The sequence below is a fragment of the Xiphophorus maculatus genome, chromosome 18 (genome assembly GCF_002775205.1).
Source record: "Xiphophorus maculatus strain JP 163 A chromosome 18, X_maculatus-5.0-male, whole genome shotgun sequence".
Taxonomy (NCBI): domain Eukaryota; kingdom Metazoa; phylum Chordata; class Actinopteri; order Cyprinodontiformes; family Poeciliidae; genus Xiphophorus; species Xiphophorus maculatus.
This window is the reverse complement of record NC_036460.1, coordinates 28589452-28616419: the sequence shown is the minus strand read 5'-3', so window position 1 is coordinate 28616419 and position 26968 is coordinate 28589452. Positions and strand designations below refer to the sequence as shown.

The following is a 26968-nucleotide window of genomic DNA, read 5'->3' as shown; positions in this document are numbered from 1 at the left end:
CACAACCAGTCCAGGCCTGCCAACCCAGTCAGGAAACTTTCACACGTGCAACTGATTGTGCACTTGTTTTCATAAGCCTTTTTAACATTTCTTCCATGTTACAACCTTACATTTGGGAATTTGCATTTTTCTTCGGCAGGGCCAATGAGCTTGTAAAAAAAAAAAAAAGTTGAAATGCCTGCATCCTTGTTGCCATTTCATAATTATACACTACTTTTATGTTGGTCTATCTCAGAAAATTGTAAAAAAAAAAACAACAATCTAAAATTAATGGTTTATATTTGCCAGAATGTGAAAAGGTTAAAGTGCTATATTTGCTTTAGCTCTCATTCAGTTTATTACATGACACAAAGTCCCTGTAGTTTGGAGTATATTCTGAAATTCATATCACTTAAAAATAATGTCTTTTCAACTTAGTTCCAGCTTCAAAATGCTAAAGAATAACTTTTGTTTTTTTTTTTTTTAGCTGATGTTTAGCTTGATTGGGTCTCGGGAGGCAACACGTGAGTGGTTTCTCCGTGTTCGCGCGCCTCCGTTAGCATGTGATGCTAATGGACGGCGTTTCCTCCCGAAGCAGAGCGGAGAGGAATGTGCAGCAGCAGCAGTCCTGCAGGCTGCCCCCGCTCCCAGGGAGAGTTGTGGGGTAAGAGCGGGTCTGCCTCCCTGCTTCAAATATGAGTCACATGCTTCAGCGTTCGTCAGGGGCGGGCCTTTGTTTTAGCTCCTCTGCCTTGCTAAATAAAGGACAATCGATGCTTAATAGCCGGGCTTAGCTCCGGGCCATGTACGCTGGGTTCGACAGAGACGCGGTGTGACAGCGGTGCCCGTTGTGGGTGCGAAGGCCTGGACGGGGGACGGAATTGGGTCGCTCAGCTACTGCTGACTTTTTGTGCACTGAGACACTAGGAACTTTTCTTATGCCTCAGTCGCCCTCTGACCTGGAATAAGTGGAAGATTCAGTTTCATGTTTTAACTTTGCAGCTGGTCTTACATGCGGTGCAACGTTTGCATCCATCACTCATGCTGCTTCCATGTTCTGGTGTTGGAGGTACGCAGATGGAAAAAAAAAAACTGCTCAAAATGTTCTTTCCTTCTTCTGCCTCTATATTTCAGTGTCTGTGTAATAAATGAAATTGGATGAACTGGTTTTGTTTAGATGAGATTTTCTTTTAATTTGTTCAAACTCTCTTAAAAAGCATAAAATGAGCTCCAGGTTGACAGTGCCAGAGTTACAACAGTTCTGATCAGAAGTTTGCATACAGAGTTCAGTTGAATGAATGATGATACAAGAGATGGACATAATCCACTTGAAAACAGCAATTAGGTTAATTCATTTCAATTTTGGATTTTATGTAACCTCCCACTGTGTCAAAATTACAGATAACAGTTTATCTGTTTGTCGATCCATCTTTCTGGCTGTCTGTCTGTTTTCCTGTCATTCTAGCTGTCTTTATCTCTGTCTATGTGTCTTTCTAAATGTCAATATTTCTGTTCTGTCTCTATATATCTTTCTGGATATCTATGTTTTCTGTCTGTCATATCTATGTTCATTTGTTCTTAACTAGATTAAGAACAAATGAACTGCACCTGGAAGCCATTCTTGGATAAGGAAACCAACCAGTTTCTACAAATCCCCCTCAAAAATCGAGTCACAGCTTCTCCAGAAGCTGGTTTGCAGCTCCAAGACGCTTGCGGTTCAGGCGCTACTTTCTAAAAGGCGTTCAGCCAGCTATTGGTGGGGGTGTGACTATTTGTTTATGACTGTTAAATCAAAATTAACCACATGAACATCCAACACAAGTCCAAATTTGCTGAATGAAACCTCAAATGAACCAAATAAGGAGACGATAGCTCCTCTTCCTCACACACCAAAGTGCTGTGCGGGAACGTTGTTTGGGCGTTTTCTCGAAGTGCCTGAATGGAGTTTGTGTTTCATCAGCGCCCGGTGTTGTGTAGACGTCTGCCACTTCGAGGCAGCTGGGCCTTTGAATCTCAGTGGGTATCTGTGTCTAAATGGCGGCAGCGCCAAGGAGGGCTGATGAAAGGCCGCCTTCTCATCCCTCCCTGTCCTCACAGAGACGCACAGAGCCTCCGCAGGTGTCCTCGGGCGTCCAAAGTCCAGATCCGGAGAGCTCTGTCCTTCTCTGTCACAGAGAGGCTTTTTGGGCCTCCGTTCTGCACATCGGGGCGACAGAGCTGGAAGTGGCCCAGTAAATCTCAGCGCAGTCAATGCAGCGACAGACACATGCAGAGATCAGAGAGGTTTGGGAACAGAGCGGTGCTTGTTTGAGGAAAAGAGGTTTTAAGATAAGTGGGCATCTTTTCCTTCAAGAAGCCTTAATTTACCTGTAAAGTTAAAGAGGGGAACGCTTCTATAATGTCAGCAGACTGAATGGACTTTGCACTGCAACGTTCCGTTGATGTTTACTTTCTGAACTGCAGCCAAAATAGCATAAAAGTTCACTCAGTTTCAGCTTTAAGGGCTTGATTTGGAGCAACTTATTTGCATTTAATGTCATCATGTTTCACGGCTATCATTTCTTTTTCTATGAAGTTCTTTAATATATAACTTGGAGCCAAAAATAGTCCGTTTGTTTTGAGAGAAAGTCCAGAGAAACAACCGGAAACATCTCCAGATTACAGGGTTTTATGGAGTTTGGGAGTGGATGTTTATCCCAGTTACCCTCGTTTAGTTTGAAAAACTGAACCTGCAGTTTGAACCTGCAGCATCTTGTTTAAAATGGAGGGGTTTTTTCTTGCCAGTTTTTCTATCTGAACCGTTGTGCTCAATGTGACCGTTTGTTTCCATGCCTCTGCATTTCTCATAAGCAAACTCTTCTCAGCTTTTTCTGGGATAAAAACTGGCTTTTCGCAGAATTAACTCATCTCGACGATGTACCTTAAAAAGTCTGGAATATCTCAAGGTTTTCCAACATAGGTCTTTAATGTAATTTATTTGCGTATCCTGAAACGTTTTCAAACCTCATGTAAATATTCTTTTTCTGCGTTTTGTAGCTCTAGCTGTCAAATTTGTGTGTTTTAATGCTAGTAGCTTGCGTCGGTTTTTAAGGCCTTTGATGTAAAACTTTGCTAAAGCCTTTCTGGACTCATCGACATATACTCCAGAGACTGGCAGATGTAGACCGGCCAGCTTTGGGATTAGATGATTGTCTCCTGAGAGGAAGCAGAGAGGCTTCAAAGATGCAGCTGCATTGATGAGAGAAAACAAACCCAAATATTTCACACAGCTGCAGAGACGCGCCGAACACAAGAGCGATGGCCAATGCCAGCCCTCTTCTGCCTCGGATGTGAGCGAATGAGAGCAACCTCACACAAAATTGACAAAACCTTCATGTCAGACTCATGCTGGCAGACTCTGTGTGAACCTTGACAGACCAAAGAACAGTTTTTGCCCTCGGTCCAGCCAATAAAAACTCATTTAGAGCAACAAATGTTGCGTTACTTTTCGGGGTGGAAAAAAAAGACGGCCTATAATCTTTACTAAATATCTACCATGGGGATTCTGTTGTCATTTTTAAAAGGAGCACCATTTTACTACTAATTTTAGGTTTTAAAATATTAACCTAAGCATTTTCTTTTGCGGGATGTTGATATTTCTGGAAAATTATATATATATATATATAAATATATATATTATATATTATAAAATTATTAGAAATTATTATATATATATATATATATAATTTTCCAGAAATATCAACATCTGTTGATATATATAGATGTATATATACATCTATATATAGATGTATATATACATCTATATATATATATATATATATATATATATATATAAAGCAAATTTTTCAACCCAATGACAAGAGAAGTCGATCTAAAAAATATTGCTGTTAATTTCCATAACATTCTGTTGTGGAAATTAAGTCTAATTACTGATTGAGAAGCTTCTGTAAGCTGTATTAGTTATTATATCTAAGTTTAAAACCATTAGTTAGTTCTTTGTTATTGCTAGCCAAAGTTATCGAGAGCCATTTTGGATGGTCCGAAGAGCCACTCGCGGCTCTGGAGTCTACATGGAAATACTTGCAGCCTCTGCCGTTTGTTGTAAGTAGGCATAATGAAGGCAGTTAGTGGTTTACAGGAAGAATGTGAGTCAGTCTTTACACCTGGATGACATAGATTTGTTTCACATTACATGCAATGAAAAGCTTACGGAAGAAGACGAGTCAGGCTATTTTTAGTTCGTTTTGTTTAGTTTTTAATCAATTGATACTAAACACATCTGACGGGTTGAGCCAGTTCTCCGGATGTTTTCTGATTTGTCCCCATAAAGTTTGCTGTGTTATGCAATCAGGAGGCAGTTCAAGGTGTCTTGTTTGTCTTGAGCATATTTATTGGTTAAGTCTTTTGTTTTTAGCTTTACCTTGTGTAAAATCTCTAAAATTTAATAGTACTTTATTAATACTGAAGGTAAAGAAAACAAAAATTCCCCAGGAGGACATTGTACTTTAAAGCCTAGACTGAAAAGCGTTTTTATTCTGCTTACTGTTTTTTGTAGTTTTCAGCAGATTGATCCATCTCGAACTTAAAGGTATAATTGTGAATTTTTGTAATGGTTAAAAAGATTCCTCCCAATTTCTCATGGCGTATTTTTTTGGCTTAAATCCAAATTAATTGGTCACAGATGTCAAAGTTGGTTTGAGGCCGGCAGCAACCAAAGCATAAACTGGCTACATGTTGGCACTGGTTGCAGAGACTGCCGATTATTTTCTCTGGAAATCCAACTGAGCTGGTGCAGCACCAATGAGCCTCCCTGTGAAACAAGTTGGGAGAACAGAACGTGTTGTTAAAAGATGTAGAGCAAGTGTTTCCAGAGCAACCGTTTGATGTAAAAGTAGTTTTTCTGCTTCGGTCCATCACCCGCTTCGGCTAGCCGTTAGCTTGAAGCTTTGGCATCAACTTGCCTGGGTTGCTGCTGGCAGATTTACAAACTGTACCCTGACGACACATATCTAGAGTTGGATTTTGTCACCAACAAATCTGTTCCTGATTTCTGGATTTTAAAAAATTGTAGATAAAGAGATACTAGATTATATGGGTGAGGGTCAGCCAGAAATCTGGGAAAACTTTTTTTATGTGTTTTGGCCTAAAAATGAGCATGTTTAACTAAAAACAATTATTTCTAAAAAAATAAATATCCAACCACAGTGAAAATGTAAGAAAACTCAGTATTTGTGTCTGCATGTGGACATGGAAAAACAGATTTATGGGCAGATATATCCATCTACTTACTTTGACATGATTCCCAATTGACACTGTCTATGTTTTAACATTGTTTTATTCTAACAAGATATGTAAAATCAGTTAAAACCTATATATCGGTTCACACAAATGAACGTCCTGTCGGCATGTGTAATTAGTAACAGCAAGTTCTGATTGTTTTGAAGCAATCCGATTGGCTGACGTAGGTTTCAGCTTTGCGCTACACTGCCCCCTATGGGTTTGGCATGTTTAAACAATGTGTGCGGGTTCACGTGGCTGAAAACATTTCTGAATCCGATCCCATGTGCGATGTTATTTTTATAAAACGATATGGCAGACATGTTTATTTTTTATAAAGACCCGGCTACATGTGGACAAGACGTATGTTCTTACTCTGGTTTTGGGGGTAAAGTCAGACATTTCCTTCTGTTTTTTCCCCACCAAACATTTTCCAGCATGCACCTTTTACTAATATTCTAGTCCCTCTGGTCTCTTTAAATATTAAGTAACCTTCATCAAGGAGTAGAAAAACCTTTTGGTTACTTGAAGTGTTTCCTTGCTGGCTGTAGTTTGCTGCCCACGAAGTGAACAGCATCTCCCCAGTAAAAGTAGCAGTCTAGTCTGGACATGTCTCGACTTGCCCTTTTCTATAAAACCTCCTTTTAAAATGAATATTGCTGCCTTTTCGGTTAAAAACAAAGGCGTGAAACATTCCAGCTATGTGCTGAACCACCTTCCCCTCCGCTCAGCGACCATGCTGGGACGAAGCGCCTCGCCTTGGCCCGGCCCCGCCGCTGGACCGCTGCCAGCTGGCCCAGATCTGCCGAGCGGCGTGGCTGGCTGCTTCCACATGCTCGGGTATGCACGTTATGCGAAAAGGCAGCCCAGACAGAGAGGTGTGTTTTGTAGAAGCGCACATGCTCCCTGCCTGTTTCCCACTGCACAGCGTGCGAGTCGAGGCTTGCGTCTCCGGAGCTGTGGTTGTTTTTAGATGTTTCGTAGCATCCGTGGTGCTTTATCTCTGCTTCCCTCTACTCCTGCCTTCAGACCGCGTTTGTGTTGTTTATAGGTCAACGAGCAGAGTCACTGCACATGCATACGGACACACACGTGCTGGAGCTCCCACACAAATTACTTCTGCTTTCTGATTTCAGGATTTAAACGTGTACGTTTCAAGAGGACGTTGCAGTCAGACGACTTTGGGCAAACTCTGTGGGCTTATTAGTTGATTAAGTCAAGTAATTTATAATTGATGGAACAAAAGATTTCTCTAGTTGAAAGTTGAATGTTTCATATCTTTAAAATGAAAAAAGTAACATTGGTTTAATGGTATTTATATCAAGATTTAAAATCAAATTAATATACCTTTATTGTATTTTTTTTGTTTGTTTGTTTTACGACAGCTTAGCAGTTCCTTTTATGGCAGTCATAGTTTTAAACAATTATTTAAATAGAAGTGATGGGTGACCCTCCTTTAGTTTCATGGTACCGGTTTTGAAATGTCATTAGTAAAAGTTAAATAATCTTAAAATCAGGCCTTAAAATGTGTTAAAACAATCAGATTTTCAGTGCAAAGTCTTAAATTATGTTTTGTTCAACCTCAAACAAAATTGCTTAGTTATTTCTTAAGCCTTTTTATCTGAGATTTTTTTTTTCTTCTCACTTTATTTCCCACCGACTTCTTCATATTTTGTAAACGAAAGCGGTTTTCTTCTTCCATTTCTCCGACTATAGATAGACTTCTGAGAAATGACCCTGATGAAGCAACAGGTACCTTGATCCTTAGCTTCTCAAGAATCCAACTCTTAACGGAGATGCCACCGTTGCTCACGGAGCAGCGGAAGCTTATGTGACGTTTAACCCCCAGCGTTTGTGTCAGGAAGTCATTCTGTGGCTCTGATTCAGCTCCTAGTGTGGCAGGAAGGCACGTGAGGAATGTGTGTCTGACAGCAGGGCAGCTGGGGCAGGAAGCTCCGGGGAAAGCGGGCGGCTTGCTGCCGAGGCACCTGTCCTCAGTGAAAGGCTTCTCTGTGGAGCCGAAACAGGTGTCGGCAGAGACGTTTAGCCCCTCGCTAAAGGCCGACGCTTACTGTGAATCAGCCATTTAACCAACGGGGGCCCTCGTCAATGTTAAGGTCACTGCCCAGTTGCGTGGGTTTTTTTTTTCTTTCCTGTTGAATTCAGACAACTGTTTCCTTCCTGCCAAGGTTGCTCAGTCCTGCTCTCTTCAGCTCAATGAGAGCCTCAGTCAGAATAGCTTTAGCGCTCTGAGCCGCCTCCATCCTGACTGAGCGGCAGAGCCCATGAAAGGACGGCACAGGAAGTGCTCCGTCAGGTGCAGCTCCAGATGTCAGGGTAGAGCCACTATATTCCTAATCTATACTGAGAAACGGGAGTCATTTAGTGATAAACTACTGATTATGTTGAATGAATGTGGTAGTTAATTTACTTTAAAATGTTATTTATGGTGCTAGAATAAAAGATGAAGGTGATTTTACGGCTTTTCACACGTTTTTATGAGGATGCCGATAAATCTAGAGGGCAGTGTACACATTTGGCATTTGCTCTAACTCAACCCTTGTATTACAGTCACACTACAAAGTTCTCTTTGGGTGTTTCCTCTTTCAGCAGATTTGGTTGATTGGGGACCAAAATTGCAACATTAGTTACATTTTCAGCTGGTGCAATCAAATAAACCATTAGTCAACAATTCATTGTAAGTCAATTAATTCTTTTCATCCCTTCATCAGTCTATTGTTTTCTCTTTTGTGTTTTTATTGTATTTAGAAAAAAGAATCAGTGCTGGCCAAGAAAACCCCAAAGCAAGCCTAGAGCTGAGGACCCTTAACATTTTTCTTTTTTAAAGAAGTTATTGTGAGTTGTGGCAATGTCAGCAACCCACCAGCAGCACCTTTTGTTTATTTATCTGCCTTGCTGCTTTAAATCACTGTGTTGCTCCTAAAGCAGCCGAAGAGGCTCCTTGTTTATCTGCTAGGATTCAAAGCGAAAGCACTTCCTCCTGACAGTTGCCGTGAGAGATGGGTGACATCTCTGTTTGTTGCTAATTACTCCCATTGCTCTTTGTTTTTTTTGTTTTGTTTTGTTTTATCATTCAACAACTGAAAAATCTTGTCATCTACCTCATTGTTGCTCCTGGAAACGGGAGGGGGCAGGTTGCAGAATTTCATGCCTCGTGCGAACAATGCAGCTGAGGCGTTCCGAAACAAAGGAGGCGATCTGACGTCAGCCCCCCTCGCCTCGCTGAACAAAGGAGCCGCATCCACGAAGCAGAGAGGTGGACAGCAAAAAGGACAGCCAGGCGCTTGAGCGAGTGCGGCTCTCCGTGCTGTTTTGGTCTCGCGTCACGTGCGTGCGAGTCTTCGCAGACGGTGGCTGATAAGGTTGGCCTGCAGCACGTCTGAGATGTGACTACACCAGCTGATCCATGCCTGCTGTTTTTTTTTTTGTCATGTAGCCCACCGATGTGTGTAAGCCATCCCCTTTCCCTCCCTGTTTCCATGGACACAAATCTAAATTTGTCCCCTGCACACCTCTCGGGCGTCAATCGAATCACCGACAGAAGCCTTTATGCAAAATTCAAAATAGGACGGATGTTCGGGTTACGTAAGGCCACGCTCTCCCAGGGGATGGAACAGCGGCGACGAGGCAAAGTTCAGACATTGCCAAGAAGGAAAAGTTTTTTTTTAATTATTATTATTATTATTTTCCCCGAGAGGAACCAGAGTGACTCACAACACATCAGACTCACAGCTGTGCCGCCAGCACTCGCCGCTGCAATAAGGCTGAATCACAGCCTGGCAGATCATACGCTCTGACAGGGGAAAATCCAAATGATAAACCCTGGAAGTCTGCACCTTTGAGCTCATGTGATGCAGTAACAAATGTGCTTATCGGTTTACCAGCATAGAGGCTGAATCGTTGGGTATGTCTTCATAAACACTGTATGGGTTGGACTGGCTGCCCCCTCACTAATTCATCTGGCCAAGGGTGCGCTTCTGGGATTGGACCAGAATAGTTCGCCTGCACAGGAAAGCTGATAACGGCTTATTCACACCTGCTATCTCATATGCGGGTCAGCTGGAAAAGGTGCGGGTTCGCCTTCGTGCAGAGTCGTTTCTGTTTCCCGTTCCACGGAGATACGAACCTGTGTAGAAGGGGAAGCAAAGATGACTCGTGGATGATGGCGGAAGCCGGCGATCTTATGTAAGCGGGGATTTCAGAGCGTTTCTGTGCCCCAGAAACATTCAAATGCTCAAAAACGCGCAAACTGACACGCTTGGCTTTTTAAATCACCAGCTGGTTGTGTTCGTTCAGTAGTCGGGTGCCATTGAACAGCTTTGTCGTTAAATCTACTCAATTTCACATACTGCACAAAAATTTCAAAGTTAGGACAGACCAGAACCTTGTGTCTCAGAACCTTTCCTTCCAACTTGAGCTAGTGTTAGAAAAATATTTATTTGTGATAATATCTATTGTAATCAACCAGTTTCAAGAAACGTTTGTCTTTTCAGTTATGTAATTTCCTTACTGCTCTCCATGGATTTGAGCATCTCTGGCCCTAGATAAATACTCCTGTTAACATTAAAGGATGTTAGAGGGTGTGACACTTGAAATATTATATCCCACTAATTATCTCAAGTAGTCCCTTTTGATTACAATATTGCACACACGATTGCAATCTGATTGTGCAGGTTTGGCACCGACATGCTTCAGGTCTTCTTATGAACATTTGGTATTCACGGGACTGGAAGGATTTTAGTCACTTTGCTCCTTCAACATTTTATACTATTGTTCTGGTGGTATTGTACTGTTCAAAGCAGTGCCATCTGCCATTGGACATTTTGTTTCATACTGGCATCAACTGGCACATTGCTCTCCCACACTATTTTTAATACTTTTTTTTCTTTTTTTTTCTCTGGTGGGATTTCTTGCTAAATTCAAGAATTTCGAAATCGTCAGCTTGCCTTAAAATTCTCAAATGATCATGCTAGGGTCATTCTTGTACCCAAATATTTCTGGTGTGGTAGCGTGACCTGCCTTAAGATGTTTCCTTTCTTGCATGCTCTGTCCACACCCACCCTATAGACACGTTCCATGTTGTTTATGTCTGAAAAATTGGTACATTCGCACAACACCGGAGGGCCTTAAGACGATTCCTTTACTGCCGCAGCGGTGGGACAATTCCGTTCAAATGAAATGTAGATATTATCAATTTAGTGCAGTGCGCCACAGCAAAGGGAGAAGAAAGCAGAAAAACGTGTTGAACAGCTCAATACCACTCGTATTCTTCTTTTTCTCGCAACGCCACATTAATTAGGATAGCAACTGACTTACAACAGCTCCACTAGTGCTTTACGTTTCAACACCAAAAAAAAAAACAGGCAAAGAACAAAACATTCAGCTGGTTATGTTTACAGGCATGAAACACACTGAACTCTGCAGCACATCTACCTTTTAAGGTTGTCAACATCAAGCTAGCATAACTGACCTAATTCCCTCTCCCTCGCTATGTTTCTTTTTATATCAAAACTTTTTTCTGACTTTTGACATGTGATACCCTTGGACCTCGTGATCTAGTTGTAGTGTTGACAATTAATAGCAATTAGCTTCTTTTGCATGTCACATTTAAGGTTTATTGCGTTATTGTTGACAACTTGACAGGGAAAACCAATGGTCATCATCGTCGTTTTCACAGTTTTGTCCTCTCCAGCAGGGAGCTGATGGACGGGACGTTGCGCCCGTGACATCACGTTGCAACGTGTCTACAGATATTTGGTTTCTATATTGACGTCACGACATCACACGTTGTTACACAATGGTGGCCGACAGCTAGCGAATTAGTCTTTTTAAATTACTTTTTTAAATCAATTTTGGAACGTTTTATATGAATTCAAAATTTTAGTGAAAGAGAATTGTGATTTTTATTTGAATGATTTTTTTAGGCACACCCCTAATAAGTCATCCTTATAACTGTCTATTTTAAAAGTTCAACAAACAAAGCATTTTTAGAGGAGGGTCTCAAGTATTTGCAGGTTTCAGCTATTGGCCGGCAGTTTTGGTCCCTAACCTCTCCGGATACCGATCTGTCTTCCTACGCATGCTGACTAACGCAGTTTAAATACTCTTTAATCCACAGCAGCACCTTCACGTGTCTCATTGACTTGAATAAACCTCCTCCTACTCTTCAGCAAAGTATCATATGTTTGTTCCCTTTTAAACACTCATTCACCACATCATTTTAAGCCATTTACACAAGTAACACACTTGAATATTGCAAAATCTTGCCAAACTCGATGGTTTGCAGGTCACAATGTCATTTTATTGGAAATGACGAGCTAGAATAATTATTTGCAACTCCGAATATTTAAAAGATCAAATAAATCTTTGACTTGCGGATTTTCTTTCTCCGTTTTTTTTCCCACCTGCGTTTGGTAAATAAAAATAAAGCAGTTGATTTGTTGTGTGTGAAAAGTATTATCAGCTCTGTAAGTGCTCCCTGGAGACAGGCGGATGTAGCAACAACAGCTCTACTCAAGCATTTAACACGACACGTTACGGTGGTCTGCTGTTTTTGTTGTTTTTTTTTCTCTCTCAGCCTGTTGAAAACACACTTCTTTGCACATGTTTTTCAGAGGTTTCAGTCATGCAGCACTCAAAGAACTTTCTTTTTAACCGGAGGACGATCAGAGCTGTGTTTCTCTGAGGCTCCTTTTCCCCTTGGGCATACAGAAGATCTGCACACATAAAAAAACAAAACACAACAACAGTCGTCTTTGTCCACGTTGAGCTTCGGGAATGAAAGTCGTCCCCATAAATAAGCAAACCAAAGACTTCTCTGTAGCATTAGTGTGATTTATGAGGAGAGCGGCAGCTCATCGTCCCGTTCCTCTCCTGAAACAAACTCTTGTCTGTTGGTGCTGCTAAATGGTAAAACCTTTGCTCTAAGTGGCCTCTGATTGATGTCACAGCTGTTGGCCAAGCCTAAAATAAAATGTTCTTAATCTTTCCCTCTGGGTTTGTGGTGTTTCTGGAACTAACCTTGGCCGATTTTGAAGACGGAACTAAAAGGTGTTGAGTTTTTCTGTGTGTTGATGTAGCAAATATGCTGTGTAACGCAATTTTATGTAAAAAGAAAATGTGTTCCTTTGCATTAGATAATCATTGAATATTTTTCACTTTTGCTGAATTCATAGCCGATTAGCTTTTTCTTTTAACTCAGGGCTGCATCTCCCGCTCTGACTGTGTAACAGGATTTATTGTGAGATTTGAATCCTTAGCTAATCCATTGTTTTCGTAGAAGAATGGCTTCATGTCTGGGATCATAAATGGTAAGGGAAAGTTTGCAAATTTTGTTTTATAATAAGAAAATCCTTTTCTTTGGACTTAGTGGGCATTAAGCTCCTAACCATCCCATGCACCATCTGTCAGGTCTTCTGACAACATTAAATGGCAGTGCTGTGCGCCACATGTTTAGAAGATCTAAACAGGTCAGAGGATTTATACCACGTATGCTACATATGGGGCTAACATTACATCTAACAGCTTTGTTTAATACATAAAGGTGTTAATGACCTGATTTTGTACAAAGGCTTTTATAGGATTGAACAGACAGAATATGTAGTGGTAGATTATTAAATAGAGGTGTTTGTGATTTGATTTTTATTATTATTATTGAGGCAAATCAGATGTTTTTTATTCTCTGCTAATTTAACCTACAATGAAAATTCCAGTCTGAGAATTAGTTGGAATAGAATGGAGCGTTTATCATAGCGCGCCTGTACACAAATTAAATTGTTTGTGTTGCGCTAAAACAAACTAAACTTAATAAAGCAAGTTTTAACAAATCAAATAAGAAACAATCAATTTATCAATGTGCAACATATGCCATGTTAAACAAGCTAAACTCAACCAAGATGATCTTAAATAAATTCAGCTAAGCCAATTCTGAAATTATAATTAATTTTCTACATTAAGCCAATAAGTCATGCAATGCTACATAAATCTAAGCTAACATCTTTCTAAAAGTGATCAAACAATTTGTTAAAGAAAGAAAAGAAAAACAACAATCCATTTAATAATAGTCAACTTTCCAAAGCTTTAGTGAGGTAAGCTAAAGCAGTTTCTAAGAAGTGCAGGTTCATTTATTTTGTCCTTGTCAAAATAAAACATGGTAAACAAAGCTAAGCTAATAACAGCTAACCCGAGCTGAGTGTTTTCTAAAATAAGGATAACAAATTGTTTAATAAATAAAAAGAGAATAAAGCAAAAAATGCCTACCTAGAATCATCTTTCTTAATATGTAATCCGAGATTAACAAATTTGTTTGTTCCCAGTTTTTGTACTGGGAACAAACTAAGCTAAGGTGAGATGAAATTAACTAAAGTAATGTAAAAGCTTTTTCAAAAAGAATATTTATAAAAAAGGCAAACAATACAACCAATCTGGAATTATCCAGTACAATAAATCTGTAATCCAACACTGGCAGTCATTCTCGTTACAATTATTGTGGTGAAACAAGCTACAAAAGGCTAAACCAAGCTAAATTACAACAAGCTACAACGAATCAATATGAGCTGAACCGATCTCAGCAAATTAAAAAAAATAAAAATATTCAATAATGTCTCCCAATATCATAGTGTTTTAAATCTTTTATAGTTATTGTGGTTATTGAGGAGGTGGTTTAAAAAAGGATCTTGAAATCCAGCAGCCTGCATCCTCTTACATAAAGCATTAATTTTAGAGACATGGCACCGATTTAAAAAATGCATTTCATCTTGTCTTTCTTGATTTGACTGACAGCTTGAGCAGAAGCTGGAAATACACTTCTCCCTTCACACTTAATCTGTGTTAGAGCTGCGATTTCACGCTGCGCGTCGGGATGATTGTGACTCCAGTAGCTGATTCATTGATGCTGCTTGGAGGAAAAACGACGCGACTGTGTTTGCTGCTGCCTTCCCATCACCATATGCAGCATACAGTTGGCAGCCACCTTCCCTTTTTACTAACCCACTTTTTTTTTTTTTTTTTTCGGGAGATTCTTAGATCGTTTAATTTCATGGCAGGCATTTAAATCCGACTGTCGTCACTGCAGATAGTCCTTTTCAGCAGACATCTGCCCTCTGACGTGAAGCTAAAATTAGAACAGCCATCTGTGATTAAACCAGCCAGAATTTACATGTGCATGAAAGAAAAATAAACTTTTATAGGCTGTAAACGCTTCCATTTGTCGCTAAATAACACTCTTTGGTTCTTTGGTATAGCATTTGAATCCTCACAGCAGTGTGAAAGTGAGTAGTAGAATCGAGAGTGGGACGTTTCACACCTTCTACAACCTTGACGGCAGCTTTTAACACTTCTTTGCGGGCCAGTAGGTCCTTCTCACGTCTTTGACATGCTAGAGCTATGGACTTTTTATTGATCTCCAAATTTGGTCCTTAACTAACCGCTCTTAAACCACATCAGATGTAAAGTGTGTCCTTTCAAGCCCTCCTTTCCTTTCATGTACGTAGGGCAGACCATCGTCTGCGTGGGTACGCTGCAGCTACGGAGGTCTCTTCTGGGTACCATGTGGGTGAGGGCGATCGCTCTCACACATCGGATGGGACTTTTGCTTTCTATCATTCACTCATCCATTAGGATCAGCAACGATGGGGAAAAAGGTTTTGGTATTCCGATACTCTAAGCTTAATCCGAAAGCAGAGAATCCACAGTCATTACGAAAAAGGTATTTGTTTGATTTTAAGCCGTTTCTTGGATGTATTAAGACTTTGTGATTAAATGACCTTTGTTTTAAATGGAGCTCTTTTTTTAATAGATAATTTCATATTTATAACAGTTTTATTTTTTAGTCTCTTGCGACAGAAGGAGGTCACTCAAATGGGAAGATGCCATTATTAGGCTCCATAACTCCCAGGCCTTTTGCGATTCGCCCATTTTACAACATACTGCATGGTCTCATTCTCTAAGCAGTAATGTAATACATATGTTTTATGTCTGTATTTATACATTGTTTGTCAGAGCTCACAACTAAAGACTAAAGGCTTCCACATACTTGGAAGTACCATGCAAACTCTGTTAGTCACGTGGACTCCATGGACACTGTCCTCTGACAGTTCAGATTCTGTCGCTGAACCTCCCAATTGTGACAAATTCCTTCATTTCCAAGTTTAAGGAGCTAGCTAGATGCCTAGCCTAGTTTCTTCTCCACTAAGGCAGCTACAACACCCATCAGTGCAGCACACAGTGATAATCATGCTAGTTGCGCCGACTCAACTTTAACAGCATCAAAAAAAACTTTTTTTATGCTCGGTCTCGCATAAAAAAAAAGTCTCCATGTGAACACTGTTTCCTGCTGAGCAGTTTACTGTGCGACAGAGAGTACGATCACGCAATCGTAAAACACTCCTGCAGTCTTAACAGACGGAGGCATTTGGACCACCCAAGTTTTTTTTACTCTGCACTGATCCCTAATGCACTTTTATGAGGGTGTTTTTGTGTGTTTGTGTGGTTTCAGTAACTGACAATCTGACATGACAGCCTTTCCTGCTGTGTGACCGTGACATTTGCTTCACTCCTCCTGAGCATCGCGCCAAGACCGCAGCAATAATCCCAGGTCGTGTGTATTGTGCTTCCTGATATTGCTGATTCAAGTCCTGTCAGTACTGCATATAATAAATTGATAATTCTTCAGCTACATTTGCTGAATGGAAACTGAACAACCAATCGCAGGAACAGCCAGTTTCACTTGATGAAGGGACAACAGTGCCAGGGGGATTATGACTTATTCATCACAAAGCCACAAGTTAAGGTTTCTGTGACTACGGCAGCAGCCAAGAACTACACAAAAAGCACCAGAGCTTCACAGGAACATCTTCATTAGCATGTTAATAAAACAAACTCAAAAGGAAGAAATTGTGTACATTACACGCAAATTACTTGGAGACATGAAGCTTATCTATGAAAAGGCCACAAAGTTACCAAGGCTGGGAATTGACCTCTCTATATGGGGTTCTTGCTCTACTTCTACGTCAGACAGTGCCTCATAATGAAGTTTAGTTGTTGTTTTAATGTGTCGTTTCATGGGCTCTCTCTTTCATTTGAAACGAAGGGGTAACTCTACAGGGTTAGACTGGGACTCTCTCAAGACATCTTTCACTTGGCAGAGAGCCTAAAATAACTTGTGAACTTTTGAACTGTAAATCGTGACATGATACTCAGAACTTGAGTGGAAATCTCTCTAGATATTAGCATATTTAGCTCCCCTAAAGTCAAACTAAGCTTACAAGCTTTTAGTATTATCGTAGATTAGAGGAGTGTATTTTTTCCTCTTTTTTAAAATGTTTTAGGAACTCCGATTTAGATCCTAGAAGTCAAAAAGTTTGAGTCCTGTAAATTCATAAAATTCCCAGAAGAAGCTAAGAACCAGGATGAAGCTCGTCGGGTCATGAACATTCCCGCAGTGATATGGGCTCCATGTCAGAGTCCAATCATGCTGATGGAGGACAACAGTGCGAGGGGGATTATGACTAGTTATAAGCTGTGTCTCCCCTCCACTCACACTTAAGAGTGGATTATGCCAACTCGCAGGCTTTTCCTCTCATCCTGCAGATGGCTTCTCCTCCTCCCTCTGACCCTTTGCGTCCAGCCTGTCCTTCATTTCTGGAGCCAGCCCACCCTCAGGCAGGTGGCTCCCCGTCTACTGATGGCTGCAGTCGTGTGTAGAGCTGCGTTTCTCGTAGCATTATTATGTTTTTAACCTCTCACTAATTCAAACTGATTTCAGCCATTAAAGTGAGGACGGCCGTCCAGGGAGGGTTTTGGTCAGGACTGGAATCGCCAGATAAAATAAAATACATTTATGACGAAGTATTAAGGCCACGCTAAGAAAAATAATAAATAAAACATTGCGAATAAAGTCATAATATTATGAGAATAAAGTGGTACATGAATAGTCATTCTATGACTATATTCTCATAATATATTGACTTTGTTCTCAAAATACTGACTTTCTCATAACAGCATGACATTATTCCTGTAATTTTCTAACTTTATTCTTATAATTTTATGACTTTTCAAACTATTATGACCTTATTCTCATATTACGATGTTATTCTTGTAATACTACAAACTTATACTCGTAATTACAACCGTATTGTCATAAAATGATAACTTTATTCTCATATTATGACTTTATTCTCGTGATTTACGAGTTTGGTCTTGTAATTTTGTGTTTTTATTTTTTAGTTCTTCTCACTGCGGCCCCGATACTCTATTGTAGAATCCGAAAGCCGACCTCTGAAAACTGGTTCTGAGTCAGTCCATGCAACATAAACACGGCATTAGTAGTCTTTATCTGGTAAAGGTGACATTTCAGGAAAGCAAAGCAAGGTTTTTCCAGCGACCTCGCTCACAGATGGCCCGAGCTCACAAACATCAACATGGCGAGGTGCACCGGCACGGAGAAACCAAGCTCATTACATAAGCAGTGACGGCAGACGCAGCGATCGCGGCCCCAGGTGTTCTGGCTCAGTGCTGCGTTTTACACAGCCGGAACATACTCTCTGTCCGAATCAAAGTCCAGCAGCATCAGAATCCGATTTGTATTTCGTTCGGTTCTCTTTTTAAACTGTGTGGAGCTCGTAGTAAAAGCATCCTTTCATGTGTTCCTATCTGGAGCCACATCGCTGTGAATGGGTTGCATGGGGCGCAGGGAGAGAAGCCAGGGAAAGAGGCCAGATATCCACCCACACACACACACACACATACTACTTTAGTAGTAGTGCCTTTCTTCCACTTGCATCATTTTTTTCCCTTTTTGCCAAAGCAACAAGACAAAAATAGTATTTTTTTTTTCTTCCTAGAGAGAAGCGTGAACTAGAAAGGAGCTTCAAAACGAACATAAAACAAATGTAGGCAATGAACGGATCGTTTTCCACTTATCCTTTCAGGCTCGTCTGACAGAGAGTCAGGCGTGATTTATTTCGGTCTTTCCGATGAGCGTGACCTGCAGACTGTCAGCCATTGTTGCTTCATTTCAGACGGCTGTGGGGAGGAGGGAAGGAGGGCTTGTGGCCAGAGATGATCCTGCAGGTGTCAGATTTCAGGATAGTCATTTCACTGCTGGCTCCCAACACGTGCATGTCAAAAACCACAACAGAAAACTAGCCTCAAATTTCAACTGAGAGCCTGTTAATTTGTTCATTTGAATCTTCTAATCTGCTTGGTTGATTTACAAAAGCGATTTAAAAAATAAATAAATAAAAAAGCACAAGATCAGAAACCAAATTAAAAGCGAGAACTATTGTTGTTTTCTTTATCGAAATACTTTGGCAGTGCATCACATTTGCAAGGTTAAACATAAAAGGATGCATGTGATACTTTTTGCTTTATGTTTTTTTTTTCCATGTACAAATCATTTGCCAACAGCTCAAAAGCTACTATTCTAAAGGACAGTACAGTCCAAAAGTCTTGAGTTACTTGCTTATTTTGTGGCACCAGTCGCTTTTATTATTGTTTTTTTTTAGGCGGCAAATTGGCAGAGAGAAGTGGGCTTCCTTCAAAGCTCCAGAAGTTGGTAGTCAAACCATGGATGTAATATCCTCCATCTGTTACCGTTACACCTCCTACTCCTCAGACTGTGTTGGAATCTCTGTAGTGGACTTAATAAATTGTCCCTTCAAATTTTCTATTGTCTTCTTGTTACAATACTTGGAAGAATGTTTCTTTGTGCTTGTTAAGCCACTTAAATCTGACCTACGATTTGATGTTTAGGTATAAAAATTCCAAAAACTACTAATTTTGGTGTTTTTAAAAAAATACAGTCCCTTTTTGTTCATAGTTCTGAGACGTGTTGATCTCATCACTTTGCAGTCACCTTTTTTTATTTTTTTACCATTTGCAAAGACATTTATTGGTGACTATGTTAAACTGGACATAGATTCATAGATAAACATGCCATTGATTTCAATGAATTATCAATAGAACGGGAACTCTGCATCTGCAAATACCTTGTCCTAAATAGCTCAAATGTGTCAAAGAACGAGCATTTCTGATGGGGATATTCCCCATGTTAACAGTTGGACAGGAAACGAATAAAAAGCCGTTCAAAGGGAAACTTTGAACTTTGTAAAGGTTTTATTTTTATTGCAGGTTTTAAATGATCACAAAAAAGTCTGGCTTTTGGAAAGTAAGAAAGAATACTTTCAGTTTCAAACTTTTCTCAGGACTATGTAAAAAAAATTAAAAAAAATAAATGATTGCTTGTTACAAATATGTTTGCCCATGACCGGTTATTGTTAAATCTTTGGATATCGGTACTTACTTATACTTTGTTAACAGGCTGCTAACATGGCTCTGACTTCCTGTTAGTCTTTAACAGGAAATAATCTCCTTCACACCACAGGTCGCTCATTATGTAGGCATTACATCCCACATGTAGAACTGCATCATTTTGCAGGGACATCCTGCACAGAAAGAGAAGCTGCTTTCAACCTGTGGGCAGGTACGGGGATACGTTCTGTGAAAGTAAAGCTGCTCCTCCCCATCTTTAGTCTAATAAATTCAGTGCAGTTAAACAAAACATACCTGCCGAGCGAAAGCCAATGTTACAACTCTTTCACATTTCAATTTCTGTGACACAAATGTCTGGGTCACTTTTGTCCCAGTTTGCGCTGCGCTGAAGAAATGCTAACCAGTAGCTCATTGAGTGTCATTTGGAAGAAATTACAGCAAGTTTGTGGTTTGTGGTCTGACAGCTTCAAAGGTTTCTGGGAAAACACAACAATCTACTGTTAAATCTTTGGAAAAACATTTAGCTTTCTTTTGAGTGAAGTTTCTCTTATTAAAGTGGAAGAAGTCGGGGTATAATTTACCCGAAGATTTTTTTAGTTTTATTTATGTGGAAACATGCCGTACAAACTTTTACAAACAGAACACCAAAATGTTGAGGCAGTTAAAGCTGAATCAAGACCCAAGAATGTATCTTCTGAAACATTTCTGAAAGACACGAAAGAAGAGAACAGCTTTGTACAGTATGCTGTATCATACTGTACAAGGACTCGGATACATAACAAACCCAAAAAGAGACAATTTTATGGCCCATTCCCAATTTCCGACTTTGATCTATTAAAACAGATTTTAACCAGTTATATTTCATTCTAGGGACCAAAATATGAGAAGATAAATGAGCAGGATTTAAGAAATGTTCTGCCATCAGTGGTTTATCTCAGGAATGGTTTAATATAAGGAGCAGATGTGACATCAGGTCATTTGTATGAGAAAACAGCTGCTATAAAAATGGTATTTACTAATATTTTAAACAAAGACAAATTGGGCACAGAGTTGACATTTTAAAGTATCTTTAGCGTCTTATATTAAGAATTAGCATGATTAGCAATGTTATCATAGCAAAAACCAAAGTCTTGCTAACAGGATGGATGTCAGCAAGTCCATCATGTGCCATTACACAGGCTGAAAGCTCAAAAAAAAAGAAAACTTAAAAGGAAAAAATATAATTTAATTATCCCACGTCATAATCTACCACGGAATATTAAGTCACTTCTAAGGTACTTCTGCTCAATAGGACCACAAATGTAAAGGTGATAATCAGCTGATTCCAGTTACCAGCCAATTTCTTGATTCGTTTCTAATCTATACGTCATTAGTTTAGGTTGTGCCACATTATTTTGCATATCAATTTGAACTCCGTTGCCAAACATCCCTCTCTCCTGGCTGTCTCAAGGAAAACAGCCATCGTCATCGTTATAAACGGGAGGATCAGACAAAAAGGAAATCCAGACTTTTCACACAGATTTTGAGGGATTACAGTAACCTGTGTGAGATGAAGCAGAAGTCTTACTTCTCTCCAAACTTCCTGAGCGAAGGGTTGGGTTTCAGCCTGCAAGGCAGCTTCTGTTTGAGAAAATTAATGTTAATCCCAGTTGTAGCTTGAAAAGGCAAGAAGGTTTGGCATAAGCATGAAGATGAAAGTCTGTAGAGGTAAATTGGCGGTTCGGACGAGGCTCCCGACGCCTCCCGGGTCGATGGCAACGGTAAGTTCAGCCCATCGGAGTGCTGCAGTCTTGCGCTCCCGAAAGCGTTTGGTTGGGTTTGTTCAGGGCGTCTCGTCGGTTGGTCCTACCTCTCTGGTAAACATGGGGGTTTGTTTAGGAGTCTCTCTGTTCTGTTAATCGATAGACGGCACTTCAAGGTTCCTCGTGGGACCCTGACTGTCACCAACTCGTCCTCCGTGTGTGTGGTTGGGGCTGGTTGCTGTCACTTGGAAAAACAAAACCCCCCTCCCTCCCCACGATTCGGTCTGCACCGGTGAGATTAATCTGGAGGGATTTGTACCTCTCGCCGTCTGCCTGTCAGGAGCGCTGCGCAGAGGGACCAAAGGATGTTGTGACGGCTGTGTTGGTGGTGTGTGGACGCTGGATGAATGGACGCTGCCTAAGACGATTTGGGGATGAGTGGGGAGAGAGAAAGGGCAATTATACAGGGGAGAGGGGGCAGATGTGAACGTGAGTATCTGAGCAGCCGAGCAGATGGAGGGAGGTGGTTAAATTTTAATGATGTGATTGTATTATACAGTACGGAGTCCAGTCAGAGCTGCTCCCCTCGTCCCCACACAGAAGAATTGCTGATGAATTTGTCCCCTGATGCTCATTGACTAGGCAGTAAACGGTAGCTGTTAACATATCAGCCTAACTTGGTTTAGATAATTTATTATTTTTAGAGGCAATTTTTTACCGTTGAAGCCTTCACGACTCTTATTATTGGTAGAGAAATTTCTTAATCATGCATGTTTTTCTGACAGACCTGCTTAAAACTTAAAACTTTCGGTTTAAAAGGAAACATCAGAAGAAATTTGTTGTGCTCCATGTAGTCTCCCTGTTTTATATTGGAAGTCCTGCTCTCTCTCGCTCTCTTGCAGCCTGAATGAGTTGCAAACATTGAACGTGTCGTTGACAGTACTGTTTAATTTACATCCTATAACATCCTGTTTCACCATTCGTGCTTTCTCTGGCTTCACTGGTGAACACCTCACTCACAAACATATAAATTTGTTTGTTTAATTTATTTTATTTTTTTTCACCAAACCGGTTCTGAAGCTGCTGCCTGTGTTTGCTTTACACCAGTTCTTTGTGTTTACACTGAGGCTAAATCTGGCTCTGGGTCCCCATCATCAAATAACAGCCTCTTTCAATTACCCAAAATGTTACTTTAGTTTTTATTCTTCTTAATATAAGACAGACCTGTAAAACCACCAATCTTCATCATTAATAAAAAGTCTGATTTGCATCAGACTAACAGAATCTTACTGTCTCTTTTCATCCAGCTACTTATTTTTTTAATCATCCACCACTGAGTGCTGCATAGAGTTGCTCTGACAGGGGAAGTTTTCCGCTGAATCCATAAACATAATTTCAGAGTCCGTTTTCCTGTGTTTTAATATTAGCAGACATTGTTCATAACGCCTGGTGTTAATGCTGTGGTGTTTGCTGTTTTTCTAGCACTGCTGGTAGCGATCACGTCAGAGATCAGCTGATTGGGAGATTTTAAAAGATGTAAGATATTTGTTTGCAGGGATACTGAGATAAAACAAGATGAATAGTGCAGCACTGCATTCCTGCATGAAACGCTCACAGGGACACAGTGATCCAACTCAATGTCGACTCCAGTGTCAGTAATGGTTGGCCTCTGGAAATGCTTTAGAAGAGAAGCGTTCGTCCTGTAGACTCGGTTCAATTGGGGTAATTGAACTCCAACACAATTCCAACAATTGTTACATTTTCAGCTGCTGCAGTTCTCTTCCACACTGTATCGTGTCAGACAAGCCAAAACTTTTCAAAACCTGTTCCCCTCTTCCTATCCACCAAGAAGCACTGAAGGAAATGACTCTAAAACCTCTCAGGAAGAGATTGAGCGTAACTTCCTCTTTATGAAATGTAAACAGAAAAAAGTGGCATCAGATTTTAGCGGTTGTAGGATTTCTCATTTTGTCTTAAGCAAAAGACCACAAGCTATTTCTCCTGCTCACGCAAGACTCGCTTGTTTTGTTTTGGTTGTATTTACACAGAACGCCCCGTTCATTAGTCGACTTCCAGCTCCGGCCTGCTTTGCTTTCACATGTGCATTTGAACCGCGCCAGAGTTCACTTCAACCGAACCGAGACTTTGGTTCTTAGGCGAACCACTGAGCAGGAAAAATTGTGGCCATTAGCTGATTTCTAACATACAAATGAAACTGTAGCTCTACCACATGTCATTGTGGTTTCACCGAGTCGATGTGAATTCAACCCATGAGTGAACTGCATGCAGTTGTTTGCTAGTGGTGCTAGACACGTAATCGTCTCTGCAGCCAGGACAGGAAATCATCCTGACTCTTGGTGACTCGGCTCTTTTTCGCCTTTCTGCCTCTCCGTGTCTCAGAGTTGGACGGCGCGGGGCCGTCCCTCTGCGTCTCCCCTATCGGAAGCCGAGGCCCTGTCACTTCCCATCTCCTATCGGGGTCTACTGTCGTGGGACATTCGGAGCTGGCTGGCTGGCTGGCTGGCTGTCGCACACTCTTCGGCGATGATGACGATGAGTTCAGTAAATGGTTTCACACAAGAGATGCTGAGTGGACTCTCGCAGGCTTCCAATCGATCGACCCTCCCTCACGGCCCGTTGTGGTTTTGTTAATTGGTCTCTGGCTCACTGCTGACACAGTAACCCTAATGGAGAAGAATTACTGCTGTGCCGTCATGCATTAACCTCCCTCCTCCACCCCTCTTTCCATCAACCCTCCTTCGCTCGCTCTCGGGCCTGACCTCTGCTCCCATCCCCCCTCCCGTCGCCGTCAGCATCAGCAGGCGCGTTTCACAGCTGGGTAGACAGAGAGGGCAGTGCACACACACACTCCCGTCCCGTGTTCCTGTGCCTCTGGGACCTAAGGTCAGGTGACGCTGATGACCAAATTAAAGCACTAAAAGGCAAACACTCTCTGAACAGCACTGCTCCCTAATTAGTTTAGCTGTAACCGAGGCATGGTCTGGGTTAGAGGAGGCAATTTTGTGCAAGATTTGAGCTTATATTCAATTCATTGTGAAAATATTCACACTGCTTTAACTTTTTCACATTTTGTCACATTAAAACCACTAACTTCAATGTATTCTATTGGGATTTTATGTGAAAAGCAAGGTACAACTAAAGTATAGGGGAAATGAAAACTTGAACGTTGTGTTGCGCATTTATATTCGTCCCATTTTACTCTGATACTCATAGAGGTAAACATCTAGTGCAACTAATTGCCTTCAGAAGTTGGCAGATTGATTGGAGTCTATCAGTGAATAAGTTAATCTCGGGCCTCAGAGGTTTGTTACAGAACATTAGTGAACAATGAGCTTGATAAAGACAGAGGAAAACAGCAGACAGGTCAGGGAGGAAGTCGTGGAGAAGTTTGAAGCAAACTTTCCAAGACGAGAATGAGTTAGGGTGCATTCACACCAACCCCGTTTAGTCTGCTTTAATCAAACTCTGGTTTGGGTTTGTCGACGAACCTGTCGACTACGAAGGCATGAATGCACAATCGAACTCTGATGCAGACCAAAAAAAGCAAACTCTGGTCTGCCTAGAAATCTACGTCTTGGTTCAGTTGACGTGTGTGGTGCGGTAATACCAAGCAGACAGGAGACTGCTCCAAAAGTAAGACTCGGACTAAAGAGCAGGGCATTCTGGGTAAATACAACCACAAAAACATGAGAGTCTAGCACTACAGGGAGAAGTGGCTTTTGGTCTTTTGCCCAAGACAAAAAAATAAATCCTATAACCGCTAAAATCTGATGCTTCTCCATTTTTGTTTACATTTTACGAAGAAGGTTTTGCTCAGCGTCGTCTTCAGAGGTTTTTGTGTCGTTTCCTTCAGTCGTTCTTGGTGCAGTGCCCCTACAGGTTTGGAAGTGAACAGGTTTTTCAAAGGTTTTGGTTCGTTTGACGCAGTGTGGTTTGAAAGCGAACTGCAGCAGCTGAAAATGTAACAAATGTTGCAATTTTGTTCCCCAATCCAACCAAGTCTACCAGACTGTCAAGTATGAAAACACCATGAGTAAGAGAAGCAGACAAAGTGCACATCGGAACTATCAGGACAATTACCAGGACACCGTTTTAACAACCTCACAGTCGTCTTTTTTTTTCATATACTTTGTACTAATAATGTATAATTGTTACATTACATATGTGAAAGGTCGATAATGAAGTTAATTTTCTCAAATATTTTTGTTTTATTTCCATTAATTTTTTTCTTCTTATTCTTCTGTTTTCTGTTATATGATGCTTTGATGCTTCCTGGCCAGATCATTGCTGGAAATGAGATTATGTTCTCAAGGAACTTATCTGATTAAGTAAAAATAAAAGTGAACAAAATGTAGTTTGTAGCTTCCTCTGCAGCAGCTCTATAGCCGCTCTACAGAGCACATCGTCTGCAGGGGGGGAGTGGATAAAAGAGCTTATTAAAGTCAGTTTGCTTCATGGCGCATGGAAAAGTGTGTTCCCTGTACGTCACGCAGCCTGATGAGTCAGAGGAGTTTTCAGAGTAAGGGTGAGCTTGAAAAGACTAAAACTCTGTGCTCTGCAGTGATGCTCAGAAAATCCTTTTGACTTTTTGACAGCACTTTGTGGTTCATTAATACCCGTACTGTATAATTATCTGCGTGTTTTTCATAAACCAACATTTTCTCTGTTTCGTTTTGCAGTGAGGGCGTCTTCAAATGTCCAGAGGATCAGCTGCCTTTAGACTATGCCAAGGTACGACGGATACACCGGCCTGACACTAATTCACACCACAAACTTTTGAGTTGTTGAGCTAACGACGCTTTAAAAACTTGTGTGCATTTGTGCATATTCCCTGGAAGTCTTGGAGCAGTCCAACCCTACTTTTAATATTTACACTCATAACAAGCTGCAACATGTATTAGATTGAAACAGTGAATATGGCGTCCCGTCTGTTCGATACTCTACAAACACAGATGTAGCCGTCTGTGGCTTAGGCGTGGGCTGCTGCGGGATTGTTGGAATAATACAACCTTGAGTAAAACATGCCAGTTTCAAAGCATTTATCCAAACACTAGTTATCACTAGATAACTGCTGTTATTATTTCTGTCACTGAGTATGAGTGTCGGTAATATCACAGATTAGACAACCCAGAGTTTCCTCATAAAAGACCAAATTTGTTGTTTCTGGTGCCCAAAAATACAAGGTTAGCTATCCAGTTCATTGCTTTGTCAGTTGTTTTTAGGGTCACGTTGTAAATTTGTTCAAGTTTATGACACAGGATCCAAAAATCTAGCTTTTAGTTTCAAAAAAAGCATAACAATGACAACCCAAGATGCTGACCTCCGTCCTCTAGAATCTCGTCTCCAAACGAATAAACAGTCTCACAGACGTCGCATCCATCAGCTTTATTCAGATCAAAATGTTTATACAGGTGGGACATTTAACTGAATAAATATGCTCTGCTTTACATTTTACTGTTATCTGACTTAATGTGAGCACGGTATCAAATCTCTTTAGCGTTTTATATCACTAACATGAAACAAATACAAAAGTGGGTTGGAAACAAGACAAAGCTAATCCAGTTAAAATGGATGTTTGTTTGTTTTTTTCCCACCCTAAGAAAATTGTCTATCATCTGCTCGTACGAGGACAAATACGCCGTCTCAGAGGAGACGAG

The 26968-nt window shown here is 40.7% G+C and overlaps 1 protein-coding gene across 3 annotated transcripts in view; it reads left to right on the top strand.

Moving 5' to 3' along the window:
• Positions 1-26968, top strand: part of traf4 (TNF receptor associated factor 4) — a 44124-nt gene that overhangs the window by 5381 nt on the left and 11775 nt on the right. For all 3 annotated transcript variants that reach the window (XM_023351411.1, XM_023351412.1, XM_005810967.3), the window contains one exon: positions 25991-26042. In XM_023351411.1, the coding sequence (XP_023207179.1) occupies positions 25991-26042 (52 nt within the window). The remainder of the gene's footprint in view (positions 1-25990; positions 26043-26968) is intronic.